General features: G+C 42.5%; 1 protein-coding gene and 1 long non-coding RNA gene across 7 annotated transcripts in view; one reads left to right on the top strand and one right to left on the bottom strand.

Annotated features, from left to right (window-relative positions):
• Positions 1–25,276, top strand: part of THRA (thyroid hormone receptor alpha) — a 111,299-nt gene that overhangs the window by 17,741 nt on the left and 68,282 nt on the right. For all 4 annotated transcript variants that reach the window (XM_056549057.1, XM_056549060.1, XM_056549058.1 and 1 more), the window contains exon 2: positions 5,491–5,726. In XM_056549057.1, the coding sequence (XP_056405032.1) occupies positions 5,674–5,726 (53 nt within the window). In that variant the 5' untranslated portion in view covers positions 5,491–5,673. The remainder of the gene's footprint in view (positions 1–5,490; positions 5,727–25,276) is intronic.
• LOC130296964 (uncharacterized) overlaps positions 1–25,276 on the bottom strand; it is a 44,814-nt gene that overhangs the window by 15,143 nt on the left and 4,395 nt on the right. For all 3 annotated transcript variants that reach the window (XR_008849351.1, XR_008849349.1, XR_008849350.1), the window contains exon 2: positions 24,006–24,109. This is a non-coding gene — a long non-coding RNA (uncharacterized LOC130296964). The remainder of the gene's footprint in view (positions 1–24,005; positions 24,110–25,276) is intronic.

The raw sequence follows: 25,276 nt of genomic DNA, 5'->3' as shown, positions 1-25,276 counted from the left end.
AATCTGAAGCGATACTGATATCATCTTAGCTCTTTTTGCTTTATAACCTGATACCTGCACATTGGACTCCAAGTGCACGTGACGGGTTTGCATTTACTGTATCAGTTTAATAGTACAGGAAAATGTATATGTGCAGGCAAAAGTTGGAACAATTTTTTTGTATTCCGATCATTGAAAACCTCTTTCGATGTTTGCCATCCCTACAGCTAAAAACATAGGAAAGCTGTTTAGTTCGGGGCTAATATCCCTGTCTAAGGCGCAACCTGTGATAAATGAGACATAGCCTACTGAAGCACCTAAGCTGCTGCCGCTTTGTTAAAACAGTTGTCTAGTTTAGACAACCACTTTTCTCTTGCCGGGTCCCACGACGAGTGGCTTTTCAGCTGTTATCGAGGATAGGGTTTACTGGCACAGCCGGTATTTTATAGGCACAGCCGGTATTTTGGTCACCTTGCCGGTATTTTTATATTAAAAATACAGTCAATGCAATGGCCGATATTTATCCAAGCAATCCTCCAACTCCCGGAATGTTGCACCATCACCTATACCAGTGTTTCCCAACCAGAGTGCCTCCAGCTGTTGCAAAACTACAACTACCAGCATGCCCGGACAGCCAACGGCTGTCCGGGCATGCTGGGAGTTGAAGTTTTGCAACAGCTGGAGGCACCCCTGGTTGGAAAACACTGACCTATACTATAGACTACTATATAATCCAACATACTGGGAGTTGAAGTTTTGCAACAGCTGGAGGCACCCCTGGTTGGAAAACACTGACCTATACTATAGACTACTATATAGTCCAACATGCTGGGAGTTGTAGTTTTGCAACAGCTGAAGGCACCCCTGGTTGGAAAACACTGACCTATACTATAGACTACTATATAATCCAACATACTGGGAGTTGAAGTTTTGCAACAGCTGGAGGCACCCCTGGTTGGAAAACACTGACCTATACTATATACTACTATATAGTCCAACATGCTGGGAGTTGAAGTTTTGCAACAGCTGGAGGCACCCCTGGTTGGAAAACACTGACCTATACTATAGACTACAATATAGTCCAACATACTGGGAGTTGAAGTTTTGCAACAGCTGGAGGCACCCCTGGTTGGAAAACACTGACCTATACTATAGACTACTATATAATCCAACATACTGGGAGTTGAAGTTTTGCAACAGCTGGAGGCACCCCTGGTTGGAAAACACTGACCTATACTATAGACTACTATATAGTCCAACATGCTGGGAGTTGTAGTTTTGCAACAGCTGAAGGCACCCCTGGTTGGAAAACACTGACCTATACTATAGACTACTATATAATCCAACATACTGGGAGTTGAAGTTTTGCAACAGCTGGAGGCACCCCTGGTTGGAAAACACTGACCTATACTATAGACTACTATATAATCCAACATACTGGGAGTTGAAGTTTTGCAACAGCTGGAGGCACCCCTGGTTGGAAAACACTGACCTATACTATAGACTACTATATAGTCCAACATGCTGGGAGTTGTAGTTTTGCAACAGCTGAAGGCACCCCTGGTTGGAAAACACTGACCTATACTATAGACTACTATATAATCCAACATACTGGGAGTTGAAGTTTTGCAACAGCTGGAGGCACCCCTGGTTGGAAAACACTGACCTATACTATAGACTACGATATAGTCCAACATACTGGGAGTTGAAGTTTTGCAACAGCTGGAGGCACCCCTGGTTGGAAAACATTGACCTATACTATATACTACTATATAGTCCAACATGCTGGGATTGGTAGTTTTGCAACAGCTGGAGGCACCCCTGGTTGGAAAACACTGACCTATACTATAGACTACTATATAATCCAACATACTGGGAGTTGAAGTTTTGCAACAGCTGGAGGCACCCCTGGTTGGAAAACACTGACCTATACTATATACTACTATATAGTCCAACATGCTGGGAGTTGTAGTTTTGCAACAGCTGGAGGCACCCCTGGTTGGAAAACATTGACCTATACTATATACTACTATATAGTCCAACATGCTGGGAGTTGTAGTTTTGCAACAGCTGGAGGCACCCCTGGTTGGGAAACATTGACCTATACTATATACTACTATATAGTCCAACATGCTGGGAGTTGTAGTTTTGCAACAGCTGGAGGCACCCCTGGTTGGAAAACACTGACCTATACTATAGACTACAATATAGTCCAACATACTGGGAGTTGAAGTTTTGCAACAGCTGGAGGCACCCCTGGTTGGAAAACACTGACCTATACTATATACTACTATATAGTCCAACATGCTGGGAGTTGAAGTTTTGCAACAGCTGGAGGCACCCCTGGTTGGAAAACACTGACCTATACTATATACTACTATATAGTCCAACATGCTGGGAGTTGTAGTTTTGCAACAGCTGGAGGCACCCCTGGTTGGAAAACATTGACCTATACTATAGACTACAATATAGTCCAACATACTGGGAGTTGAAGTTTTGCAACAGCTGGAGGCACCCCTGGTTGGAAAACACTGACCTATACTATATACTACTATATAGTCCAACATGCTGGGAGTTGTAGTTTTGCAACAGCTGGAGGCACCCCTGGTTGGAAAACATTGACCTATACTATATTCTACTATATAGTCCAATATGCTGGGAGTTGTAGTTTTGCAACAGCTGGAGGCACCCCTGGTTGGAAAACATTGACCTATACTATATTCTACTATATAGTCCAGCATGTCGGGAGTTGTAGTTTTCATTTGGGGCAGCTGCTGAGCCACAGGCTGTATCAGGGCATGCTGGGAGTTGTAGTTGAATAAAAAAAAAGCAATCAAATTGAATAAAAAAAAAAAAAACAATCAAAAAGTCACATCAAAACAAGGTGAAAGGTGCATAAGGTCAAATAAAAAAGTTATAGGAGTCAGAATAGGACTAAATTTCCCCCACATGTGTATCCTGTGATGTCACGCATATATAATTAAAGCGCAACTGTCATGAACTCCGGGCTATATAACCTACGCACAGCCTTTGTACTGTGTGCAGATGGTGTGTACAGCACCTTTTTTACCTTATTTTTGCCGGCTTTTATCACCCCCAAAAAATGCTTTTGATTGCAGCCAACACAGTCGGATAGGCGTGGCCCGAGGTACGCTATGCCCCGCCGCTGCCACCACGGCCACCCCTGTATGTCAGCACTGGGACCGCTGTGTGATTGACACACAGGTCCCAGCGCATGCGCCCCTCGGCTCAGCTAACGTGCGAGCCAAAAACAAGTTTATTCAGATATGCACCTTTTATAATTTATGTACTCTGTGCTGCTGTCCTCTTGCTTCTTCTTTCTTCTCTCCTGCAAACGCGCGCAGGACAGTCCCCGTTACTAGAGGCAAAGAGGACGTGCGTTCTCTGCCTCTAGCACTGCACAGGCGCACTGAGGAGGCAGGCGGCGGGAGTGAGCGCTGGCCTGGATACCATATGCCACGGCGCTTGTTAGCTGAGCTGAGGGGCGCATGCGCTGGGACCCGTGTGTCAATCACACAGCGGTCCCAGTGCTGACGTACAGGGGTGGGCGTGGTGGTGGCGGCGGGGCATAGTGTATCTCGCGCCACGCCTATCCGACTGTGTCTGGCTGCGATCAAAAGCATTTTTTGGGTGATAAAAGCAGAAATAAGGTAAAAACGGTGCTGTACACACCCTCTGCACACAGTACAAAGGCTGTGTGTAGGTTATATAGCCCGGAGTTCATGACAGTTGCACTTTAATTATGCAAATTAGCATGGCTGGTATTTTTTGGAAAGAAAGTCGACAACCCTATCGTGGGGGAACCTGGCTGGAGAAGCATGGATGCTAAAGGGGTATTCCAGGAAAAAACTTTTGTTTATATATCAACTGGCTCCAGAAAGTTAAGCAGATTTGTAAATTACTTCTATTAAAAAAATCTTAATCCTTCCAATAATTATCAGCTGCTGAAGTTGAGTTGTTGTTTTCTGTCTGGCAACAGTACTCTCTGCTGACATCTCTGCTTGTCCTGGGAACTGCATAGAGTAGAAGAGGTTTGCTATGGGGATTTGCTTCTATTTTGGACAGTTCCCGAGACAGGTGTCATCAGAGAGCACTTAGACAGAAAAGAACAACTCAACTTCAGCAGCTCATAAGTACTGAAAGGATTAAGATTTTTTAATAGAAGTAATTTACAAATCTGTAAGTAAAAAGTAACTTTCTGGAGCCAGTTGAGATATATATATATATATATATATATATATATATATATATATATAAAAAGTTTTTTCCTGGATAACCCCTTTAATGGTTTTTCCCAACCTAGAAGGGGGAGGGGGGGGGGATTCTTCCCCCTTTCTGCCTTGACAAGGCTTTTTGTGCAGTGTGTGTGGAGCGGAGAACCCCTTTAAGAGATGCTGCGGTCTTGTACGTTTTGTGACCTCTCCCTGAGTGCTGAGGGCAATGCATTACATATTTCTCTGGCTACAGCAGAGTCTCTATACTGAAAGCAGGCGCTGCGGTTAGTCCAGACACAACCCCCCAAGTGCTCACATCTTGGACGAGGGGGGAGTCGGTGGGATATGGCCTGCAGAAAATAATACAGGGGGGCAGTCACTGAAGCATCTAGTAGACATTACGGGGAGATTTATGTCGTACTATAAAGAGCCACCATTAAACTCACTTGTGGACAAAGGATGGTAGTGAGGACTGTTCGGTCTGGAAACTGTAAGAGGCCAGAAATAGCGGTGGAGATATTTTAAAGGAAACACGTTCCTTATAGCTCATCTTGCCTCCCCCACTATACTGCTGCTTTATAAGCGCATGTTCTCACATGCAGGTTTTTTTCATGCAGTTTTTCAATCCAAAGCCTGAAATGGAATGAAAAGGTTAAAGCATCTTAGTCTTCCCTTTATACTTGCCCTCCATGATGTCCTCCCCGATGATCCATTCTTGGCTTTGATTTCAAAAACTGCATCAAAAACCGCAAAGTGGGAAGACACCCTACGGATTAAAGAGTTGACCTCATTGCTTCGTCTCTTTATCTAGTTATGAGAATATTGATACTGATATGGAAGTCCTATGTTGTTCTGATGCATTGGTCTTCTCTTATTTCTGGTATCCATTGAGATAAACATGAACCATACAGTGAAAATAGAATTTTTATATTTTATTTTTGTGCCATTGTGTGCCCTGTGATTTTTTTGCACCATTGCTTGCACTGGTTTTTTTTTTCATTGATTGCACTGTAATTTTTCCCTTTTGTTTGCATTGTGATTTTTTCCCCATTGATTGCACTGTAATTTTTTTTGCCATTACTTGCACTGTAAGTTTTTTCCCAGTAATTGCACTATTTTTCTCCATTGTTTGCCCTGTGTTTTTACCCCCTTGAGCAGCATTGTTATTTAAATCATTGTCATCTTGTAAGTGATGACCTTGTGCCGCCATTTTCAACGCATTCAAACAATATTTCTATTCTTAATCCTGTTTGTCCTCTTTACTTTTGTTTTTCAGGGGCCCTTTTGGAAGCAAGGCCCCATCTCTATGACTCCCTCTGTCTGAGGAGGGAATGGTTTGTCCGGGGAAGGTGTAGGACCTGCCTCCATGTGAACACGGCAGTGTCTCATGATCCTCGGGCAACTGGGGGCGGAGCCCACCTTGGTCTCTTCTGATTGGTTCTGGATGGAATTACGTTGAATGGACCAGAATCTTAGCGGGCTGGACTGCTTGTCAGAGCCAGATGAAAAGAGGTAAATGGCTCCGCTTTACTGCTATCCATGTTTTACTTCCCATAGGCCTAGTCGGTCAAACAGAGTTTACCGTGCCAGGAATGGGAATTAGTTTGTAGCTAAGTCGATGACTTGGACTGGAAGTGACCGTGTTTCTATGGGAAAATCCTTTTACAGACAACAGACTCTGAAATATTAATTTATCTTCATAGTTGAATGAATTACGCTTGAGTAACCACATGTATTCATCTGCCCAAAAGAGCTACATGCCAGCACATTATACTGTATACATCAACAGTATGTGTATATGTACATATATATATATAATACATGCACCTGTAGGCATACTGACCTGCTTTCATGCAAAAGTAATACCAGACTTTTACAGCACTGAATTAAATATGTAACAGTATATCTCGGAATTCCTACCTACACATGCAGGGAAAAAAGAATTACAGCAACTTGGTCGGAGAACCCCTATAGTAGCTGATATTTTTGTCTACAAAACAGTGCAGCAGTTCCCGATAATGTCCAGTGGCCATAGCTACGAAATTGCAATACTGACGGGGTGCTAAGTTGTGAAAAAACATTAGATGGGATCGCTCAGAGGCTTACAGTCGTTTTCGCATACAGCCGTGTGCTTCTTCCGGCCTCCGGCCGGAAGAAGCACACGGCTGTGTGCGAAAACGGCTATTAGCCTTTGAGCGCTCTCATCTAATGTCTCCTTGCCGCACGGAGGACCCGTGATTTCATCGACTACTCGGACGGTGAGAGCAAGTTCACTCTTTCCTACCTATTGGATGATATTGTTGTCTGCTGACTTCTTCTGTAGTAGTTGCTAAAGAGCAAGAACTCCTCCCGTGAGGTCCATATGAACTAATAGAGTTTATAGAAAGGGGTTGTTGAGATTTGAAAAACTGTCTAATGTCTCCCCGCCATGATAGTAAATTTCAATGAACGGGTTGTTCCCACAAAACACCCCTTTCACTGTCACTTCCAGATGCCATGTTATACAGCCGACCCTACACTCAGACAGCTGTCATTGGAAATAATAATAATGTATTGGACAACTAGCTGATAAGCCGAGGTCCGACCACTAGGACCCATGCCGATCCAGAGAATGAAAGACATCCTCCGAATGAATGGAGCAGTGCACATGCGCGGCCAGAACTCATTTTATTCTCTATGGGACTGCTGGACATTGCCATGCTCAATGCTTGGCCATGTTCAGAAGCCCCATAGAGAATAAATGGAGCGCTGGCCGCGCACTTACTGTCGGCTCTATCCATTCGGTGGCACAATTTTTCTGTGTCCTTGTGATAAAAAAAACACAGATAAACTAGTTGTCCCCTACCCTGTGGAGAGGGATAGCTTACTTAAATGAGGATAACCCTTTAAGTGAAAAAATAGCTCCTTTGTGTTCTGTTCTCTTTTTTTATACTGTATATGAATATTTTTGTGAATTCTCCAAGTGAAAAATTCCATATAAACAAGTTTACTAGTTGGCTGCCCTACTTTTGGGACTGACCGTAATACCATGCTGCATGCTTTTGTCGGGTAGATTACTTCTGTGGGTGTTTGTGTCGTTGGGCCAAATGCAGCAGATGTTGAGCTGCTATTTCATTCTCAGCGTTCTACGCATCTCCTTTTATGAATTTTCCATACGTTAGTGGGGTTCTATTTCTCTGTGCTGCTGGTGGGGACCTCTACTGGGCAGATTGTCTACAATTACCGAAACAGATGGATCCATCACAGAGGCACAATACTCCATGATCTTAGCATACATGCAGTCTGTATCAGTCTAATTTCCTCCTGTGCTTTAGGCCATGACCTCCCACAGATTTTGCTCTCTGATGCAGATCCTGCCCCGCAGAGGTCACAATTTATCATAAGTAGCTTCTGGAAATTGAGTACTGCACAAGGGGGCTCCGAATGGCAACCCCAGAACACACACAGAGCAGCATAGAATATGGAGAAAAGCTGTAAATTACTTAGGCTGGGTTCACACTGTGGCTGTGCTCCGACCCTTTTAGGGTTCGTTTAGCGAAACGATCCCTGATGCACAATAGACACAGTCGGGTCCCATTGACTTTGAATGGGGTCCGACGGGTTTCCATCTGGAGTCCGTTGTTTCACAGGAGTTGAGCTGAGAAAAAATTAGGACATGCAGGACTTTTTTCTCCGCTCAGCTCCCCTAACTTGAATGGACTTGGCTAGGGGGGCTCTTCTGAATGGAGCTCAACGCTGATGTGAACCTACCCTAATTATAAAGGTCAGTGGTCTCCAAACTATTTCCCCCCAGATTCTGCAAAGCTACAACTCCCAGCCTTCCTGGACAGCCAATGACAGTGATCCCAATATGTTCGCTCCGCAATTGATGGAATAGGCAACGTAGCTGTTATTTGCAAAGATCCTACAAAAAAGCAGAATAGATCTCAGCTTCTTAGATCCGTGTAAGAGTAAGGTTACACTACATTAGTGCACCTGTTAGGCGGCTTTCACACTATAAAAACACTTCCGTTAGGAAATCGGCAGTTATACGGCCAGTACAAAATCACTAACGGCCGTTAGAAAATCCCATTATAGTCTATGGGATTTTTCTAATAGCCGTTTTAACCCGTTATCGCCCATTAACGTCCGTTAATTTGTGACGGGCGATACTAACGGGAGTATTCGTTCATGCACTTTTTCTCCCATTCATTCGCCCGTCACAAAATAACGGCCATTATTAATAACGGGCGATAACGGGTTAAAGCGGTTATTAGAAAAGTTTTGTACAGGCCGTATAACTGGCGATTTCCTAACGGACGTTCATAACGGAAATGTGAAAGCGGCCTTAGTCGTATCATCCGACAACCTGAAGAAAACGGGATGTCCATGTATACCGGGAGAAAAAACGCTACATGCACAAATGTTTCTCCCGTCACAAATAACGGCCGTTATTCATAACGGGTGATAACGGATGATCAAAAAATCCCATAGACTTGCATGGGATTTTGTAACGGCTGTTTATAAGGGTTTTCTTAATGGGACATTATAATGGCTCTTTAAAACGGGGCAACATATAGTGTGAAAGGAGCCTTACTTCTATTTAAAAATCTTAATCCTTCCAGTACTTTTCAGCTGCTGTATGCTCAAGAGGAAGTTCTTTTCTTTTTTTTCTGTCTGACCACACTGCTCTCTGCTGACACTTCTGTCCATGTCAGGAACTGTCCAGAGCAGGAGAAAATCCCCATAGCAAACCGATCCTGCTCTGGACAGTTCCTGACATGGACAAAGGTGTCAGCAGAGAGCACTGTGTTCAGACAGAAAAGAAATGTGGAGCATACAACATCTGATAAGTACTGGAAGGATTAGGATTTTTAAATAGAAGTGATTTACAAATCTGTTAGTTGATTTTAAAAATATGTTTTCCACTGGAGTACCCCTATAAATAGTGCATAGGTCCTGAACTGAGTGACCAGTTGACTCCGTTCAGCCATAGAAAGCAGTGGGGTCCGCTGCTCCTGTTAAAGGGGTACTCCGGTGGAAAACTATTTTTTATTTATTTTTTTAAATCAACTGATGGCAGAAAGTTAAACAAGATTGTAAATCACTTCTATAAAAAAAAAAATCTTGATCCTTCCAGTACTTATCAGCTGCTGTATGTTCCTGATGAAGTTGTATAGTTCTTTTCTGTCTGACCACTGTGCTCTCTGCTGACACCTCTGTCCATGTCAGGAACTGTACAGAGCATGATAGGTTTGCTATGGGGATTTGCTCCTGATCTGGTCAGTTCCTGACATGGACAGAGGTGTCAGCAGAGAGCACTGTGGTCAGACTGGAAAGGAAAACTCAACTTCCTCTGTAGTATACTCACGGATAACTAATGGAAGGATTAAGATTTTATAATGGAAGTCATTTACAAATCTGTTTAACTTTCTGGAGCCAGTTAATATAAAAAAAAAAAATTTCCCTGGAGTACTCCTTTAACAGTATACATCGGCACATACACGATGTCGAAGGATACGACTTAGGCTGGGTTCACACCACATTTTTGCAATGCAGTTCGCGTATGTGAAAACCGTATGGAAACCCGTATGCATCGACTCCCACTTGAAAACCGTATGCCAAAAGATGCATCAGGTTGTGTCCGTTTTGCATCCTGTACGGTTTTGTCAGTTTTTTTCCTGTACCCAAAACCGTAGCCTACCACGGTTTTTGGTCCGGGTGAAAAAACGTATTAAACCGTATATACGTTTTTTTTTAAACATGGGAGTCAATGGGGACCGTACAGAACTGTATGTGCGTACTGTTCCAGACGGTTTGTACCATACAGCTTTTGATTTTTCACTTTTTTTTTTCTTGGAATTTGAATCAAACAAGTGAAACTTTATTCATAATTTAGCGAAAAATAAAAAATGTATACGTTTTTTTCTTCTTAAAAAACAGATGCAACCTGACATCATTTTTTAAACCATATGAGTTAAAATTTGTTCACATATTTTGATACAGTTTAGTCCGGTTTTGAGGAATCCGTTTTTCATCAAAAACCTGATGCGGGAACTGTATTGCAAAAACGTGGTGTGAACCCAGCGTAACAGGGGCACTAATGTAGTGTCAACCTACCCCTTGTATGATGTAGGATATGTTGTGCTTCACCGCATGTGAACTTATTGGCTTTCATTGGAGCTAAGCTGTAATCTCTGTTAGTGACGGTCAGGGAGGTGCCGGGTCTTCAGAACGCCATGTGGGATACATATTAAAAACAGCATGAAGCTGAAGATATCCATCTATCCCCTTTAATGGCTGCGTCCAATGGCATGGGCTTTTAAATACATCTCTGTTTTTTTCTTTTCAATAGGAGGTCATTTGGGGACAGTGCTATAGGCCAGTCATTTACACATAAAGCTTCATTAGAATGTTTACAATGTGAAGATTGTCTGCGCCTGTAACCACAGGAAGGAACTACTGTTCTGCACTTACGACTTCTCATGTCTGTATAACCAGAGACGCCGAGATGTATCTTCTACCCCCAGCTGAGATACAGCAGCAGTAAGAGTCCCTCATGTCTTCTTAGACTAAGGTTCACACTAAGGAATTTCTTGGCAGAATTTCTGCCAGAGATCGAGCCAGCGGCGCTAGGACCGAGCAGACTGCATTGCTGCCCCCCATAGACTGCAATGCTTTTCTGGGTGGATCTTTTGGAAGATCTGCTCAGGAATGCATTGCCATCTATGGGGACGGCAATGTAGTCCGCGCGGTCCTAGTGCCGCCGGCTTGATCTCCAGCAGAAATTCTGCCCAGAAATTCCACAGTGTGAACCTAGCCTAAGAGTCCCTCATGTCTTCTTAGACTAAGGTTCACACTACGGAATTTCCGCCTGCAATTCTGCTTTGAAATTACAGGCAGAAATTCCGCTTACTAAAATGTATAGTGTAGTGAATGGGTTTCCTTTCACAAATTCACACTTCGGAATTTGTGAACGGAAAATCCGCTTGAAACTTTTCCACCTGAATAATGGCGTTGCTCATTCTTCAGGCGGAAATACTCGTGGAACACATTTCAGTCTATTGGAGACTGCAGTGTACGGGCGGTCCTGGCGCCGACTGATTCAGTCAGCGCTGGCCACACTCAGAATCTCCGGGCGGAAATTTTCTGCCCGGAGATTCCGCAGTGTGAACCTAACCTTAGGGTCTACTCGCCTCAAATTAAAGTTGTTTTTTTTTTTTTTTTTTTTTTAAATCAACTGGTGCCAGAAAGTTAAACAGATTTGTAAATTACTTCGATTAAAAAAATCATAATCATTCCAGTACTTATTATCTGCTGAATACTACAGTGGAAATTCTTTTCCGTTTGAAACACAGAGCTCTCTGCTCTCTGCTGACATCTCTGTCCATTTTAGGAACTGTCCAGAGTAGGAGAAAATCCCCATAGCAATCCTATCCTGCTCTGGACAGTTCCTAAAATGGACAGAGATGTCAGCAGAGAGCGCTGTGCTCGTGATGTCAGCACAGAGCTCTGTGTTCCAAAAAGAAAAGAAATTCCTCTGTAGTATTCGGCAGCTGATAAGTACTGGTAGGATTAAGATTTTTTAATAGAAGTAATTTACAAATCTCTTTAATTTTCTGGCACCAGTTAATAAAAAAATAAAAAGTTTTCCACCGGAGTACCCCTTTAAAGCCCATAGACTTCTATGGGATTCCGCACTCCCAGTCACACTTCTGAGTTTCCGTTTGCCTTCAAAATGTGTCATTGGTCGCTGTTAGGGTTGCCACCTGGCCGATATTTTACCGCCACAACTGGCACAGTGAGCCTGCAAGTATTTTTATATTTAAAGAAAACGGCTATGCAATGGCCGGTATCTATCCAACCAATCCTCCAACTCCCGGAATGTTGCACCATATACTATACCAGTGTTTTCAAGCACATGCTTGAAAAAGACCCCATTGAGTGGGTTGAAACGTTGCACTATGGGTGAATAAAACATCACTTTGAGTTTATTACTACACTGGAGTGCCGCCTGTTCGCTTTTTCTATATATATATAGAGGAGTAATTACTCCTGTATAAGTGAGTAGGTACTGCAGATACCTAATGACCCATTGGATAATGTTAAAATCACACACTATTTTGCCACCCTCAACATGTTTCACCGCTACAATGGCGTTCTCAAGAGGCAAACAGTGGCAATGGCCTCTGTATACAGTATAAGCACAAGCCCACTATTAAAGGGGTACTCCAGTGAAAAACTTCTTTTTTTTTTTTTTAAATCAACTGGTGCCAGAAAGTTAAACAGATTTGTAAATGACTTCTATTAAATAATCTTAATCCTTCCAGTACTTATTAGCTGCTGAATACTACAGTGGAAATTCATTTTCGTTTGAAACACAGAGCTCTCTGCTGACATCATGACCACAGTGCTCTCTGCTGACATCATGACCACAGTGCTCTCTGCTGACATCTCTGTCCATTTTAAGAACTGTCCAGAGTAGGAGAAAATCTCCATAGCAAACATATGCTACTCTGGACAGTTCCTAAAATGGACAGAGATGTCAGCAGAGAGCACTGTGGTCATGACGTCAGCAGAGAGCTCTGTGTTTCAAAAAGAAAATAATTTCCGCTGTAGTATTCGGCAGCTAATAAGTACAGGGAGGATTAAGATTTTTTAATAGAAGTAATTTACAAATCTGTTTACCTTTCTGGCATCAGTTGATTTATAAAAAAAAAAAGTTTTCCACTGGAGTACCCCTTTAAGGACAGTTCATGTAGAGCTAAAATCCATTAAAACAAGGATAGAACGACTATACATTGCAGGAAGCTAAAAGCCCCAGTAAGTAAAAAGGGAAAGGTTATCTGGTGACTGCTTAACAAATAAAGCTAACATCCTGAGCATACCGGAGTTTCAAATAATAATACAAATAAGTCAGAAAGTGGTTAAGCCGTCACTGTTGTGTATCTGCAGTATAGTGCTATATGCTTCACTTATCATTGTGCGCTGGAAATGTTAAACAGGGATAAAGTCCATCAGGTTCAACCTCTTTAAGGGCACTCACATGGGCCGTGCAGGAGTGCACCCAGGAGAATTGCTAGAAGTTATTTATGCCTGCAGGAAAGGGTTAACGTGTTATCTGCAGACTCTGCCCCGGAGGGCGAACTTTAACCATTCACGTACCGGGTGACCAGAGGCAGCTGATCACTACCTGCCCGCTGCTATTTTGGTCATGGCTTTCGTGACCGCGACCGTTCCTGAAATGCAGCCCTGATTTTGTATACTTATGTAATACATGGGAGGGTGCCAGGGAAATGCAGGAACTCGTACACGTCTGTGTCATCTGCTGTATTAGGGACAAATGTCACCGCTCGCAGATGCAACCAATGTAGGCCTTTACACTGGGAAGACTTCTGCCTCTTCACGGTCTGGGATTTCCGTCACCAATGGCCAATATTCAATTCATCTTAAAGGGTACCTCTCATCAAATAAACTTTTGATATATTTTAGATTAATGAATGTTGAATAACTTTCCAATAGCATGTTAATGAAAAATATGCTTCTTTCTATTGTATTTTTCCCGATCAGTCCTGTCAGCAAGCATTTCTGACTCATGCTGGAGTCCTAAACACTCAGAGCTGTCAGCCTGCTTTGTTCACAGCCAAACAGGCTGTGAACAAAGCAGGCTGGCAGCTCTGAGTGTTCTCCTTTGTGAACAAAGCAGACTGGCAGCTCGTAGTGTTTAGGACTCCAGCATGAGTCTGAAATGCTTGCTGCCAGGACTGGTAGGGAGACCCCTAGTGGTCATTTCTTCAAAGTGGAAAATGAAATAGAAAGAAGCATATTTTTTAATAACATGCAATTGTAAAGTTATTCTGCATACATTAATCTATAATATATCAAAAGTTTTTTTGATGAGAGGTACCCTTTAAACATTGACCATTTATAGATGCTTTCCTTCCACTAATCTACAAACTGTTTTGCAAAACTTATACAAAATCTATATCCAAAACTCAAGGATTTCCCCAGTCTACCTGGTGCTTGATGACGAATTGTAAAAAAATTATTTGAATATGAGACTGCGCTTCAAATACATATCATGTTTTTTATTTAAAATAATAAAATAAATGTAAGTACACACATATATGAGAAATATCCCTACACTGGGCCCTTGTGTAGGGAAGATAAATACAAATCAATGTAAAGGGAAACTCCAGTGGAAAACTTTATTTATATATTTTTTTTTTAATCAACTGGTGCCAGAAAGTTAAACAGATTTGTAAATTACTTCTATTAAAAAATCTTAAAGGAGAACTCCAGAATAGGAAAATTATCGTCCATACTGGCGGCAGTAAAAAAAATAAACAGGTACATTCCTTCGCTCCTCCGATAACCGGCTCCGGCCTCCGCCGCGATCCTCTTCCTGGTTGCGTCATACTGCACTCAGCCAATCACCGGCCGCAGCAAAGTCCCGACTCGGCCGGCGATAGGCTGAGCGGCAGTGTGAGAACGCTTAAGGACACAAAATTCTTCACTACACCGGCACCTGCTGCCGGGGCCGAAAACATCACACTGCCGATCAGCCTATCGCCGGCCAAGCCGGGACTTCGCTGTGGCCGGTGATTGGCTGAGTGCAGTATGACTTGCCGACCACTGGCAACCAGGAAGAGGATCGCGGCGGAGGCCAGACCGGTTACCGGAGGCACCGGAGGAGCGAAGGAATGTACCTGTTTATTTTTTTTACTGCCGGCAGTATGGACGATAATTTTCCTATTCCGGAGTTCTCCTTTAATCCTTCCAGTACTTATTATCTGCTGAATACTACAGAGGAAATTATTTTCTTTTTGGAACACAGAGCTCTCTGCTGACATCATGAGCACAGTGCTCTCTGCTGACATCTCTGTCCATTTTAAGAACTTTCCAGAGTAGGAGAAAATCCCCATAGCAAACATATTCTGCCTTGGACAGTTCCTAAAATGGACAGAGATGTCAGCAGAGAGCACTGTGCTTGTGATGTCAGCAGAGAGCACTTCCTCTGTAGTATTCAGCAGCTAATAAGTGCTTTTTTTAATAGAAGTAATTTACAAATCTGTTTAACTTTCTGGCACCAGTTGATTTAAAAAAAAATTAATAAATAAAAGTTTTCCACCGGAGTACCCCTTTAAAATTGAAAAATATATAAAAACATTGACTTTTAAGTATTCTATTTTATATATTTTTCTATTTTAAACATTGAATTGTATTTATCTTCCCTACACAAGGGCCCTGTGTAAGGATATTTCTCATATATGTCTGTATATATATGTCTCATATTCAAATACATTTTTATAATTAGTCATCTTGCACCAGGTAGACTGGGGAAATCGTTGAGGTTTGGATATATATTTTGTATACATTTTGGTTGTCTAGTCCACCTAGGGTATAGGTGACTAGCCAATCTAACCTCTGATTTATTTTAGTGAGCTGCACTATACATTTATTCTTGTTTTGCAAAACTACATCTCCCAGTATCTCCTGTCAGTCACTATCTAGGGTAATGGTTGGAGTCGTAGTTGCTCGACAGCTGGAGAGCTGCACGGTGGAAATCACAGCTAGAAACCAGACGTGTGAGTGAAAGGTGGCGATACCAGCTGTCGCTAAGAAAGATGCACTAATAATGCTCGGGCGAGATAGCACAGTCCCTGCCATCATATGGTCATCCAGACCGACCACCGGCGGGCTTGAGCGTGGCTTGTCACATGTACCCATGTTCTCATGTCAGCCCTATTGAGACAGATGGATTTCAGACCAATCCACATCTGGGTCTTGGCCGTGATTTAAAAAATAAAAATAAAAAAAAATAAAAATACTTATATCCCCCATCTTTTCACATCATATCGAAATAAAATTCCTAAGATTGGTGTAATCTCCCTGCTACAGTCGCAGTGATAAAAGGGATTGCCAAACCTAACTTTTTCTAATCCACCTTCTAGCACAGTGGTCTCCAAACTGTGGCCCTCCGCACAGTGGTCTCCAAACTATAGCCCTTCACATGTTGCAAAACCACGACTCCCAGCATGCCCGGACAGCCAACGGGCCACAGTTTAGAGACCACTGTCTAGGAGGTCAGACTGTGATGCAGATCAATAGAGAGGATCAGCTGCATCGGAAACAACGATTCACCAACATGGCGCTGGCCTTGACGCCAGATCAAACACCCTGCTTTCTATGGGGCTACATTAAGTATAGCTAAAACTAGGAGAGAGAGTGCGTCTTTTCACGTTCATAAATTTCGTGTTACGTTCTCTCGGTTCTGAATGCCGAGGCTATAATTTTGCACCATCCTCCTGTATAACAAGTTTGGTGTCATTCAGAACAAGCTACTAGTGTTAAAAAAGGAGTGCGGGGGATCATTCATAGATCATATGACTCTCATTGGACATTTACATTCTCCTATTCAGTATAGAAATAGGAAAATCTTGTACACAACTCCTTTTTTTTTTTTCCCCCCCTCCACACGAACAGTAGAACATAATGTCATTGAGTTCGGTGTGTTGTGTAACATGTATACCGATGTATTTGCATGTAGACATGCCCTGGTGTGACCTGCCATACCGTGCTTATCAGGAGACAACATAACGTCTCCTTAGAGCAAGAAACCTAACACTTTGCACCTTTCTCTCCTTTAATACTTATAGCAAGGTGAGTCAGCGTCCCTCGCCAGGAAGGAATGATAGACACGGCCCTGTAGACACAACTTGGAATCCGCCTCTAGTATCACAAGTCATTTGTCCCCAAGTCCTTGGCCCAAGGTTCCCTCATTGTGTGTCTTCTATATGACAACTTTGTGCACTGGGCTATATATACGCACATGTCAGTACTTTTCCTACATTCCCGAGGCTTCCTTTATGGCGTTGTTTTCATGCTGGCGTTATTCCTCCTGGTTCTCGTCTCTCTGCCTCCCTCTAGTGTAATGCCTGCCTCAGTCTCCGGTGTGTCACCCACATGCTAGGATTGCTTTCTTCTCTTCTAGCTTTTTTTGCGGTAAGCGGCGTGCTCATGGGATAAGGTAGACGTGGATTATGGCTGCAGCCTCGGCCATCTGTATTTTATAGATAAGCCATTAACATTGTTAGGCGATGAGGAAGTAATGATGGAAGCTACATGGATGCACCAGACACCCCTGGGATCTGCATGTTCATTCAGGTTCTAGAAATGTTCGCTTTGGGGGGAGGCTGTATTTCCAGTGCACTTGTACATCAAATATGTCATTTATTTGTTACATGTACAGAGGACGCAAATCTTGCAAGAGAACATGGAGGACTAACAGGGGGCACATTATCACCCTTTTTTTTTTTTTGTTCACTCATCTAGACTCATCTAGGCCATCTAGACCAGGCCTGTTGCACTGCTCATCCAGTACTTCCTGCTTCATTGTCAGAAACCCTGACTGATATGTAAACTTGTAATAACAGCATAGCTTGTGCGACTAACATCATAGATTAATCCACCATATAGCCTGTATACATCCTTTGTGACAATCCTAAAGTACACTATGTATAATGGCCATATATATATATATAGAAGATTGCAGACAGGAGCAGCACACCTCAAGATATGGGTGCTATTGGTGCAAATCCCCGGTCACGGGATATAAGTTAAGTAGATATTCAAGAAGACCGCAGCACTCCAAGTAATGGTGAAAAAAACATGAAGAAGCGTTTATTCCATCTAGTTCAAAAAGGGCAACGTTTCAGCTGCGTACATGCAGCCTTTATCTGCCTTTGTATATAGTAGCAAAGAAAAATCAGCACTCACCGCCAAGTAAACGACTCGAGGCTCCTAGGTGGAGACGCCGGTGGACCGTGGCTGCAGGGATGCGTGGGCGCTCAGAGCGCCCACGCATCCCTGCAGCCACGGTCCACCGGCGTCTCCACCTAGGAGCCTCGAGTCGTTTACTTGGCGGTGAGTGCGGATATTTCTTTGCTACTATACATCAGACAAATCTGTCCTTTGGTTTATATCCTAGCACCATCACAGGCTCTGTTATTAATGGTCTGCATCGCTGCACTGCGATCCTGTTCCAATATTAACCCCCGAGTGGTTTGTGACTAGTAGTGCCGTCCTACGTCTCTGTTCACACATGTATGTGTGTGTATATATATATATAGATATATATGTGTGTGTATATATATATATATATATATATATATATATATATATATATATATTGTTGTGCTGTCCCCACACATAGGGTGCTCCCAGTTCATTCTGGGGACAATTTCAGTATTCTCATGATGGGTATTCCCATTTAGACCCCCCACTGATCTGCTAGTTGTGGTCGTGTAGACGTGTATGTATGAAGAGCGTTGATGTTGTCTGAGGTGGGCCTTGGCAGAACAGGGAAAATTGGGTATACCTAGCAAAAAGTAATTGAAAATGAACCTGAAAATTGGGCTGTGTGGGTACAACTTATGCACCATGAATGACGGTCATGTGAGGCAGGAGCGGAGTTTAGGTTAATTAATACAGGTTAATTAATGAATTAACCTTAAACATATCCACCATCCTGTGGTTAGGAAATAGCTGAAGGGAGAATACTTCTTAATAGTTAGCACCAGGATGCCTGCCTACTATGCGCGATTTAAAGGCTGTAGGCCCTGTGGGCTCTTTCTGGCACCAAATCCTAATTGCATATCCTATCTCCGCACCCATTATAGCTTTGCTCTCGGCTAAATTTATTAGAATATTTCTATGGCACATGCTGCTCATAGCTAGCCCTTTCACTTGCCGTCCCACTATTGGAGGTACTATAGAGCTGCTGTCAGTCTCTTACACCCTTCGTAGTGGTTTCAGTTGTTTCTTTCCTTTGTTCAGTTCTGCATTGCCTCTCATATGGTCCTCAGATGTGCGATTCAATATCCATATGTAAGTACAGCACATTGTATACAAGCAGCTGGCAATGGTGGATGGAGGTATTGGGTCTGTAGACACTTAAGGATGGCTGCACCTTTCAGTTACAGCTTTGCCGATAGAATATACAGTATGTCTAATGTACACAGATTTGTATGCTTACTATGCTCGGTTGGGCATGTAGAAACCTATCTTTCTCCACATACTAATGCACACTCCCTAAATCTGCTATTTATTGGTATGGAAATTCTTTTATGCATGTCTGTCTCTTTATCCTCCATTGATGTGGCTTGCAAGAGATGGTGCCCATCTCTATACGATCTACTCTACTCATCATGTGACTAGATAGAACAATGTGTTACCTACAGCTTTGGGATATGGAAGTGTGTCTCCTAGAGAATATGGGATTAAAAAGAGTTGTGCTATATCTGTGCCTGTCATGGATTTCAGATTTGTTCTATATAACTTAAAAGAATACAGAAGCAGGCAGCACTATTTTACAATGGGTCCTGCCGCCCCTGATATTTCAACAGTGTATGTGGGGTTCCAGCGATATCCAGCGTGTGATAGTCTTAAAGCAGGATTTCCTTTCAAAAACAAACAAACACTTTTTTAGTTTCCCTTTGCACCATTTATTGGGCTTTGACACGGGCTGACTGGAGGCAGACATGGAGCACTGATCTCACTGATCGGTGCTCGTTTGCTCAGCGTCCATAACACCCGATCAATCATTGGGCCGGGCCACAGGAACAATCACTGGTTCACTGTTGGTTGCACATCCCCTGTGCGACAGAAAATTTAAATCGCGCACAGGAGATCTGTTTGCTTGTTTGTCGGCTGAGTGAACAGTACATATAGATAAGGGAGGTGTGTGAGCCTCAGCCAATCAGGGACAATCACACATGGCACACTGAAACATGGCTCTCTGAGCTGGGGAGAAGGGAGTGTGATGTGTTGTCTACTGTAGACGCTAGTCATCATGTATGATAAGATGTAATGGACTTCCTACCTGGAGGAAAAGCTGAGAGAAACAGGGTATTACAACAAAAATTACACTTGTACATTACAAAGTTATATAACTTTAACATGTGCAGCTATGTAAATGTAATTTAATTTGGTTGGAGTTCTCCTTTAAGTGCCACTTAAACAGCATTAAAACATGACCAGAGATGATCAGCCAAACCAGGATTTCATCAGTGTTGTTCTCCTTGTGGATACCAAATTAGGGAGTTTTATAGTCCAGGCAGTGCTTCCTAAAATGATGGGTATGCAAATAAACCTTCTCATAGAATGAAGAAAACTGTCAGACTAGTGCCACCTATTAAACTTAACTTCTAGTCATATCTCAAGGCTCTATTAGGAGTCAGACCCAACAGTAGACAGCTGTTTTGGAGTCCTTGCCCCTTGTCAGTAGAGAGCTGTGGGGTGGTTGGCTGGGTAAGAAGCCTTGTTGGTAGGATTGCTGGGCATGGTATTGGATAGGATGCAGAATATGTTGAATTAAGATCCTTTGTGATGAGGATAAAGCATTGTATGTCCCCATTTATAGGAAACAAACATTCTTAGATCTTCCTGCTTTGAGTCCCCTCTTTCCTCTCTGGTCTTCTTGATATGAATTCTCGCACATATGGTATTGGAGTCCTGCTCCAGAAATAGAGAACACTGCTTCCAATTAGACTTGCTCAGAACACTATATACATTACATATTAACCACTTTGCCCCTGGCGCAGTGTACAGCAGTGCAGAGTATACATTTATAGCCATGTACGGTTTTACAGCCTCGACCGAACCTGCTCTGCATTCACTAATATAATATACTCCTGCCTGTCTATGCTGAGTCTTAAGTGTTTTAGATAGGAATGAAGTTAGGCAACTCTGGAACTAGATACCCTGACATGACCTTTTCGTGTTCGGCCCCCGCAACCCTGCCTGGTCTAGTTTGACAGTAAATATTCATAATTGTATGGACGCACAATGCAATAGTGCTAATGAATTTCTACTGATACATTAGATTTGTTTGATCTGCTTACCAGTCAGTTCTATGCCTACCATTAGCGGAAACCACAATCTCAATGGAAACCATTAGTATCATGTACTGAAGGCTGAATATTCCGTAAGCGAACAACATGGATACTTACAGTACACTGATCAATGTAGCAAGGGCTTGAATGTTCACAGGCTTAAAGGGGTACTCCGCCATTTACACATCCTTTCTACTAGGAGGATCTGCTGAACATAACCTGATCACAAGATGTCCTGCTACTGAGACCACCAGTAATCCTGGTGGCAGGACCTTACAGGAAATGCTCAATTCCGTTACAGCTCCAATCCAGGGTGAATGCAGTATTACATAGTGAACATTGAAATCAGTAGACTGTCCGTGACATACTGGGTTCTCCAGAGTGAGAGACTCTCTTTGTGGCTGCTGTTTGTTCAGGCTAATGGAGGAGGGTCCTCAGAATTCCATCATCAGGTACTAGATAATGGGTTTTCTAAACCAGACAACACCTTTAATACATAGCAGAAGCTGGGTTCTGTCTATATGTGCCATATATGCCAAGGAAGGAGGAGCCAAGAAGCTACTCTGCCTTGACCAGGGTGTTTAGATACAAAAGTAAGAACGCAAAATGGATCTTTGCTCTGTGCAAAAGAAAAGCAATGACATCAGTCAGAAGAATTCCTAAAACACCTAAGGTTCTATTCACACGCATGAGGAATTCCACGTCAAATGAAAGCCCAATTGACTTCTATGGGATTCCGCACTCCCGTTCACACCTCTGCATTTCCGCTTGCGCTTGCGCAAGCGGAAATGCAGAAGTGTGAACGGGAGTGCGGAATCCCATAGAAGTCTATTGGGCTTTCATTTGACGTGGAATTCTGCATGCGCAAATTCTGCCGTCTGAATAAACCCTAAGGCTAAATTCACGCGTTGGTAAAAATGCTGCAGATCTCGTACAGTTAAAATCTGCAGCGGTTCACAGTAGCAGGTAAGCGGATGAGATCTTACAAATCTTATCTACAGGATATGAAGGTTTCCCTAAGGAAATATAAGTCTGCTGCGGATTTTTACAAATTAGAGGAAATTTGGATAACAATGAGATAAAAAATTAGATGAAAATAATTCTGCTGTCTATTCCCACTAACACAACTTAGAGCTTGTAAAGGACAAACCAAGGAATCGAGAAGCCATCGATAATTTGATTTCCTTACTGTTTCTGCAAACAGCCAGAGCAGTTCTGCTAGAGGAATATAATATAGGAATTTAGGTAATGCAATATATATAGGTCTGTGCACCACCAGACCGGAGGTTGTCTGGTTTGGATAACCGCCTTTTAGTTCATAGGGACTGCAGTCCAGGATATCTGGTGCTATGGTGGGGGGAGATCCATTATATACACCGCTTACAACAAATGCATTGTGTCCTTTAAGGTCAGGGTCCAGCAATTGACTCTAGTAGATAGAGAATCCTGACTATAAAGCGTAACAAAGGGCCTTGTTTTTAGAATAATCCATATCCAGTTTTCTCAGCTCTATCTTGATAAAACCGAGCTTTGTATGACCATCGGAAATGAGATTTAAGATACATGAAAGAATGTTATCTATAACATCTGACATATGGCAAACTAAAACGAATGCCTGTCTACAATGCAATGTTTCCATATGGCGCACATACATGTGATTGCATTCTATGATTTTTCTAGGTTATTATGTGATGTGGCACAAACTGCAAGCAATTATTACCATTGAACTTTAACCCAACATGGCCACTTCAGGCCCACATACAGCACTAGGTTAAAGGGGTACTCCAGCTTTTAGAAAACGTATCCCCTATATACAAGACAGGGAATAAGTGTCTGATCATGGGAGGTCTGACCTTTGGTGCCCCCCTTTGCAATCTCCAGAACAGGGCCATGACTCTCCCTGCTGGATAGAGCGCAGGGTCGGCACATGGTCCATGCATTGTCGATGGGATCGCAGGAAAAACACAACCGCAAAGTCCTCCTCTTCTCTCCTGAAGGCTGTGAGCAGCACAGGGAGCGCACAATGACGTCAGACGACATTAGAGGAGAGGACCCTACCAGCATTAAGGTTAGTATATGTTAGGGAGCAGCTACTGGGGGGCAACTCTACCCGGCGAGGGGGCACTGTACCTACTGGGAGCCACTGTACCTACTGCGGAGGCAAATCTACCCCTACTGGGAGAGGGCACTCTACCTTCTGGAAGACAACTCTCTACTAAATTTAACAAGGGGCTCTATTTAATGAGGGGCTCCTATCTGCATAATGGGGGGCAACTACCTACTAAGTGTATCATTTGAAACACTATATGGGGACAAAGGTGAGGATAGCTTTGGAAAAGTGCAGAGCCTGAGATGTTTGTCCGACAGATTCTGCTGAGATGAGTGATGGCTGGAAGAACTCTTCGTGGCGGTCTAGACCGGATGGAAAAGAATAGTAAAGAAAACAACTCACCTGTGAGTCATTGGATGTAAGTGCACTGTAATCTCTATATTGTCACTGTATGAAGTTATATTGGTTTGTGTATTGTGGTTTTTTCTTCATTTGCAATATTGGTGGTATTACTCAATCATTAAGAAGTGGTTATATGTGGTCAGGATGTGGCGCTGTTGTGTCCCATGTATAGTGTTATTGGTAATGGCGTTGGTATATTGGGTTTTATTCAGTAACAGTATAGGGATAATATTCAGTCACTATGTGGTGGTAATATGTGTTCCGCGTCTGGCGGTATTATTTGGCCTATATATAATGTTAGTTTCAGTACACTGGGTATTGTTAAGTAACAGCACAATATTTTTATGTGTGTGGTGGTAATTATTTCTGTAGTAGTAGAATTATTTGGCTACTGTATGTATATATAGAGGTATACAGTCCACTTTGCTGGCACCGGTTTACGTCACAGATATTCTGCTCACAAACCTTTATTTACGATTCCATCAGGGGGTGCCATTTCAGTTTTTATTTGCCTTTTCCAGGCAGCAGAAAAGTTAGAACCGGCCCTGCACGTTTGCTTAAAATGGTTCCTATGAGAAAGGAGGGAAGAAACGGCAGATGTGATTATGCAAAATTCTGATCGGGCGCCAACTCTTACATCATGTTTGTCAATGTCCCGTATTCAGTAACTATTCAGTCTTTCCTAACTGGAGTTTTTAGAATGCCCTGCTAACTTCTACAGCTGGAGATGTATTTCCATCTCTGAGTGTTTCAGATGAAATTGGCAGTGCAAAAATATGGAGGAAGAACTCCAACTTTATACTTTTTGAAAACTTTTTTTGTTGTTTTTGTTTTTTTTATCAACTGATGCCAGAAAGTTAAACAGGTTTGTAAATTACTTCTATTAAAAAATCTTAATCCTTCCAGTACTTATTAGCTGCTGAATACTACAGAGGAAATTATTTTATTTTTGGAACACAGAGCTCTCTGCTGACATCATGACCACAGTGCTCTCTGCTAACATCTCTGTCCATTTTAGGAATTGTCCAGAGCAGCATATGTTTGCTATGGGGATTTTCTACTACTCTGGAAAGTTCTTAAAATGGACAGAGATGTCAGCAGAGAGCACTGTGGTCATGATGTCAGCAGAGAGCTCTGTGTTCCAAAAAGAAAACAATTTCCTCTGTAGTATTCAACAGCTAATAAGTACTGAAAGGATTAAGATTTTTTAATAGAAGTAATTTACAAATCTGTTTAACTTTTTGGCACCAGTTGATATAAAAAAAAAAAAGTTTTCCACAGGAGTACCCCTTTAATATGGAAATGTTCTTCCCTAGCTACACAGACATGCACAAAGCTGCTCTCAGTGCAGTGATGGTGTATGTCTTTAAAGGGGTACTCCACTGGAAAACATCTTATTTTAAATCAACTGGTGCCAGAAAGTTAAACGGATTTGTAAATGACTTCTTTTTAAAAATCTGAATCCTTCCAGTACTTATCAGCTGGTATATGGTCCACAGGAAGTTTCTTTTCTTTTTGAATTTCCTTTCTGTCTGACCACAGTGCTCTCTGCTGACACCTCTGTCCATTTTAGGAACGGTCCAGAGAAGGATTGGTTTGCTATGGGGATTTGCTTTTCTAAAATGGACAGAGGTGTCAGCAGAGAGCACTGTGGTCAGACAGAAAAGAAATTCAAAAAGAAAAGAACTTCCTGTGGTCCATATAGCAGCTGATAAGTACTGGAAGGATTAAGATTT

The sequence above is a fragment of the Hyla sarda genome, chromosome 12, assembly GCF_029499605.1.
Source record: "Hyla sarda isolate aHylSar1 chromosome 12, aHylSar1.hap1, whole genome shotgun sequence".
In the NCBI taxonomy this organism is placed as follows: Eukaryota; Metazoa; Chordata; class Amphibia; order Anura; family Hylidae; genus Hyla; species Hyla sarda.
This window is presented reverse-complemented; position numbering and strand designations above follow the sequence as displayed.